Source organism: Plasmodium gonderi (genome assembly GCF_002157705.1).
Source record: "Plasmodium gonderi DNA, contig: Pgo-contig_28, whole genome shotgun sequence".
NCBI classification, from domain to species: Eukaryota; Apicomplexa; class Aconoidasida; order Haemosporida; family Plasmodiidae; genus Plasmodium; species Plasmodium gonderi.
Window position 1 is genome coordinate 27954 of NW_021628965.1, and position 6970 is coordinate 34923.

At 18.4% G+C, this 6970-nt stretch overlaps 1 protein-coding gene across 1 annotated transcript; it reads left to right on the forward strand.

The window, feature by feature from the left end:
- Positions 1-4760: 4760 nt before the first annotated feature.
- On the forward strand, positions 4761-5967 carry PGO_000300 (variable surface protein; the record flags this gene model as incomplete). Its single annotated transcript, XM_028690746.1, has 4 exons — positions 4761-4790; positions 4930-5268; positions 5292-5684; positions 5812-5967. The coding sequence occupies 4 exons, from the start codon at positions 4761-4763 to the stop codon at positions 5965-5967; spliced, it is 918 nt and encodes a 305-aa protein (XP_028546547.1).
- Between the last annotated feature and the right edge of the window lie 1003 nt (positions 5968-6970).

Here is a 6970-nt window from a genome sequence, read left to right on the forward strand (position 1 = left end):
TAAAATTTTATATAATAAACTGAATGAAATTTATCATTACACTTTTAATGTTAATATGATGTACTTAAAATAAATAATTTGATTATTCAAGAAATATCCAACTAAAATATGTAAAAAGTTATTAAATTATATATGCAGTAAATTTACACATATTATTAATCTATTATATATTAGTGTTCTGAATAGAAACAAAAATATAATTAAGTACATTGCATTACTGTATTAATTTAACTTGAATTTCTTTATATTAATGTTACCTAATAAAGTTTATAAAAGTATTAATAATATAAACAAATTGAATCTAAATAAACAAACTAACTAATAATTATATATATATTTTATAATAAAATTATTTTGCTTAAAACTTTTTATATAGAACATCTTGTTCAAAATTGAATATATTATTTTATAAATTTTTTTTTTGAATGACATCTTAATTTTAGTAAATGAAATGATATGCGCTTAATATTATATGTAATATAATTATGATTTAATACATTTAAACATATATAACTATGAAAGTATTAAAAATATAATATTAATATTATATATATTCGACCAAATTCATTTTGCTATGGTTCCTCAATTTATATAAATAGTAACCTGTGTTCATTAATGTATTATATATACATATATATATATTTTTATAAAAAATTAAATTGAAAAATATTGCAAAAATATATATGATTTATAAGATAGTATATTTCTAAGAAAACGTGTTTAAATTTATTATAGAGGAAATATTTATTATTGTATGTGCAGAATTCATATTTCTTAGTTCAATTATATTTTAATGTTTTTTATATATATATTCTTAAAGCTTAATCTCATTTCACAATGAGGTACAATTTCATTAAAAAAATGTACAAATATCTCTTGAGAACGTATAATATACTGAATAGAGTTATATATTTTAATGCCATTTTTAATTAATAATTATTTCTTTTATTATTATTTTAAATGAATTTTACATATAAGAAATGCTTAAATTACTATTGTATAGTGCATTATCATATATATATTATCAGAAGATTTATAAAAAAATTGATTTGAAATCGAAAAATATATGAATACTATTAATCATTACGAAAATATATAACAGAAAAACTTCATTAACTTTAATTTCTTGTAAAAATAAAAATGTAGATGGCGTAAACATACAAAATATATGTTAAATCTCACGTAAATACTTGAATTCTAATAAAGCTTAGAAAACACTGGTGTGCACTATATTTTATGGAAATTTTTAAAACCTTCAGTGCTTTATAAATTAAGGAGGGCAATAAAAAAATGTATTAACTTTAATAAATTAATAGATTAAACATCAGATTTATGTTACCAAACAGAAAAAACCAAGGAATCTTTTAGCTCTTAATAAATGAAATTGGTGTAATTTTGAGACCTTGCATAAAAATAATTCTACTGCGAATATAATATTATTATTTGAATAATATTTATAAAACTAAATTTAACAGATTTTAATAATAACTTATTAAAAAAATTGAAAAATTAAAATAAATGAAAAATAAATATATGCTCAATAAATATATACAAATACATATTAATTGCATAATTATAAATTTTTGAAGGAATCTTTTTAATAGTAAAATTGTGCTTTTGTATATTACTATATGTTTATGTTCGTATATATTTCTTTTATCTTGTCATCTCTTTTATTAGACAATTTTTTATGTATGTAAATTAACACTTCTGCATATATATATTATTAAGATATTTTTAAATAACGTGCTATTTCCTTAGTAGTAGATATTATTTTAAATAATGCTTATATATATAATTTTTTAGTATACTTAACATATATATATTCATGAAATATAATTTGAATAAAATAATTTATTCCTATTACTATATACATTTCATCTGTGGGTTATATTATATAACAGTTACACAAAATGTTAGCCAAATATTAACATATTCCTGCGATAATTAGAAAATTATAGATGGCATTCATGAAACAAAAATATTATTTTGTTCATTTTACTTATAGTAATATATTAAACAAAAGTAATGTAATTAAAATTAATTTTTCTTTTTAACTAAAAATTCAAGGTATGTCTAGTTCAAAGGCTGCATGAAAAAGGGTACTATTATAATTATTATATGAATTAAAAAAAAATATTTAACACAATATAAATAAATATATATGACTATGTTTTATAAAATAAGATAAAGTTATATATATATCAAGAGTTCTTTATTTTGGAGAAATCTTTAATATGCAAAAAATATACCTGTCTGATTTTTACATGATAATATATTAACCTGTAGGTCAATATATATAAAGAAAGAATAAAATTTAGAGAATATATTTGCAAGAATTCCAAAAATTATTTATTATTTTTGATTTATTAATTTTTTACATAAATTATATAATTCTTACTAACATAACTAGCATGGATTATGAGTACAAATAAAAAAAATATAATTAAATTATAATCTAATTTTTTATTATGAAAAAGAATTAGAAAAACTCTTGTAAGACATATTAAAAATTTTACATAATCCTATAGAACATGTTTTACAATTATCATGCTTTTCCTTTTTGATTATTCTATATGTTTATTTTAAGTATTTCTTAAATTACATTTTTCATTATTATACGCTTTATATCTATTTACATAATTAGTAATTTAAGAGCTTATATTTTTCTTAACTAAACTAAATCTCGTAATTTCAATTATCCTATTTCTAACATATTGAAGTGCTATGTATATATTAATCATATACATAAATTGAATATATATTATTATAATTAAAATATAAAAAAAAATTTGCATATATTTGGTTATTCACTAATCGTACACATCTACATCAATAATTTAATGGTTAAAAATAATTTAATAAAAATTTAATTTTACCAATATTAGTGCTAATTTATATTTTAAAATATTTATTTTACACAAAAAAATATATCATTATTTTTCTTCATTTAATATAAAAGTAAAATTGTTCTTTCACATTATGAATTTAATATAAATGACAAAATTATTTTTTTTTTCATTTTACCATTGTAGAAAGATTAAAAAATTATACTTACTCAAAGAAAAAATTAAAACATTATTTAGTGTTAAATGAGCACTACTTTATTTTAACGTATATACAAAAGGAATATCTCATTATTAGAAGTAATATAAACTATAAAAAGTTACTTTACAAAAATATAAATGTAATATAGTAATTATGCTAGCCTTTAACAATGACACATCCTGTTATATAAAATTATATATCATAAAATTTCATGTATAATATAACTTCACCTAATATTATTTTTGGTTTTTTTTTATATAATAGTGTTAAAAAATTATTATTAATATGTTTTATAAATAATGCATGGTAAACATAATACTTTTGTAAATATATATAAGGATGTATTTTATTTTTCTAATAGTAGTTTAATAACTGATTGATATTTAATTTAACTTGTAAAATAATATTATAAAAAGAAAATATTTGAAATAAATAAGAATTTATAATTTTGACGTAAAACATTTAAGGATATTTTCTGATAGAATATGCTTTTTTTTCTTATATATATTTTTTCATTAGAAAAAATATATATTTCCATTATTACTTATTATTAAATCTTTATATTAAATATTTATATATAGTGAAAAAAACTCTATTGTATTAAAGATGTTATTGATATAATAACATTTTATATAGAACTCATAAAAATTCATGCACTTAAATACAAAAATATTCAAATTTAGTGTGAAATGTATTTTTAAATGTCACCAATTTTTTTTTTTAATTATTAATGTTTTACTATGTAATATAGATATTCTTATTAATATAAAACTCAAGAAATATATATTAAAGCTACAAAATAACATAATATTGCTATGTTACAAGTAATGTAATGGATTTTCTTCATTTCTTTGTATAATAATAAATTTTGTTATATTTTTGTAATAGGACAAGTATAAATAAGTATCTTAATTGTATTGTTGCAGTGAAAATAAAGGTTATTTAATATTTTTTAAGGATTATAATGAATTGAACCATATAAGTAGTACACAGTTATTATAAGTTATTATCTAGACAATTTTTACTTACTAATTTATGTGTATTACAAGTAAATATATAATTAGTTCTTTAATTTTGTATTTTCTATTAAGTATTAATTTTCAATATAATATATATTTATATCATAATTTATAATATTTACTTTATTTTTGAAATTCGTGTTATATTTTTAGCAATAAACATGTAAATATAATAAAAAAAATTAATTAAAAATATATGAAAATATAATCAATCCTTTAAAAAATTATAATTTGTTTTTTTATAAATATATGCATTAATTCCAATATTTAAAGTCAAATAAAAAATTCATGTTAAAAACTTAGGAGTATTTATTGATAATATGAGTTTATATATTTTAAATAAATTATTATTGAGGATAACTATTATATTGTATATATTTCATATATATAACATTAATTCATATGTAAATATTATCCTTTAATATTTTTATGTAAGACATATAGAAATTTTTTTTTCATATTATTTATATGTAAAATTACACCATCCAGTGTATAATAGTTCCATACTTTAATATATATAAATGCTTATTATGAAAGGTTATTACACGAAATTGTGAAAATTTAACAGTTACTATAATTAACTTATATTATGTCTATATAGCATTAGTTTGGACACGTTAATCACATATTTATTTATAAATTATTAAAAAATAAAAAATTCTGTATTATATTAATTAACAAGAATTTGATAATATGGGTAATACTATATCTGTAGACAAGGATGTACGTTTTTATTTGTCATTATATCTATAGTTTATATCTACTACGTTTAATATACCATGATATATAAACATTCTGTATATAATTTTTACATTATCTTATCGATTTAATTTTTTTCATATATAATTATCTTATTTTTTAGTTTGATATTAAAGATATTTTTCCCACATGTATAGATGATAATTATAAGGCTACAAATAATAATACACAGGATCAAGAAGATCAAGAAGATCAAGAGCATCAAATGCATCAAGTAGATCAAAAGGATAAGGTTGACTATAATGCACTGTGCACAAAAATAGATGATATAATAGTGAATTCGAATAAAACATTTATAGTTTCTTGCACAGAAATTATCAAATATTTAAAACACATCAAAGACAAACCATCTGATAAAATAGAAGCATCATGTAAATATTTGAGCTACAAGCTGAAATATGAACTAAAATTAAGTAAACCTTCTTGTTCGGGGAAAAAAAATGTTATGAAATAATGAAAAATGAGGCAGAAAATAATGATAAGGTTCTATTTGACATATGCAAGGACCATGTTGTTGATATTAGTGATAGTACATATTATATTATGGGTATATTAAAAGAATTGTATGAGTATTGTTTATTTTTAACTGATTATCCTGATAATTGTGACTATGGTGTTGAATGCTATAAATTTTATAGGGAGCTCCTATTAATAAGTCAAAATAGCAATAACAGAAGTTTTAGTGAAGTTTTGGAAAAATTTAAAGATAAATATAACTTAGAAATGCAAAAATGGTCTGGATGCAAAAACGTTCCTAAAATCCTGTATTCCTATTATGGAAGATATTCGCACAAGGCTTTTATAGCTTCATTCCTTGTAGTTACTGTTATATCAATAACTACATTTATTTTATATAAGGTTAATAATAAACTAATTATATGGAACTTATGATATATTACAAATTATTATAAACATTATTAGGAGATTTATAAGTCAAATTATTAAAATATTTATAAAAAATGCATGTTAATTTTTTTATTTTCAGTATACAAAATATAGTATATACTTACAACCATTTATAATGAGGCTACAGAGTTTGTGGTGCAAACAAAATGAAGCAAACAAATTATGCAATTTATTTGAAAAAGAAAACACAAAGTTAACTCATATGTATAACATACTATATAATGCTGTAGAATAATAAAAGTAATTTAATTATTCTTAATGTATACAGATTATATATTTAAAAATATTATATTAAATTTTAGATATATTTTATTTGAAGTAAAATATAAAATTATGTAAAAATACACATGTTACAATGATGATTAAATATTAAATTGTTTCAGGGTTTAGGGTTTACGGTTCGGGGGTTAATTTTTAATATTAGAAATAATTGTTTATTCTTATAGTCCCTACATTATAGTTTCTGATTTCATATTAATGCTTCTAACGATTCTAATAATCTGTGTTTACAATTATATTATAATGATTGATTGAATTGTATTAATATTGTAGTTTACATTTATGTGCATTAAATAAAATATGGACATGGTAGGTAAATTATATTATACATTACATTATTTTTATTATGCAAAAATTCCTTAATATCATAAAAAAATTAATCTTTTTGTATACATATATATATATTCATTTGTTATTTTAAAATATATTATTATCAGATTTATTGCACCATATATTTCATTTAATACTATTTCTTTGTTTTAAATTGTTTATATATATTTGTATAATTTATTCCTTATAATATTTGTTATATACACCATATGCATAGTGTTTTTGTGTTTATTGATCCTTGTTCCTTTTTGTATAACTACATATAAGCATTTAATAAAACTATAATCCTATATAAATAATGTAATATATTTCCGATAACAGTGAATTTACAGCTGCTTTTCTTTAAAGAACACATTATACATAATTTTATATTGTATATTTTGACATATATATCTATTCTTCCATATTATTCCGTTTTTAATACAATTAAAATTATATTTCCTCAATATTATCTCAGAGTATGTGCTTGTGAAATAAAATATATTTATTATATATGTGTCTTTGTATAAATATATCATTCATACAATTACCTATTAAATTCTATTGTGAAATATACATGTATTATGTGCTATATAATATTATTTCAGATATGTACATTCGACAGCAACTATAAATTTAAAAAGTGTAAA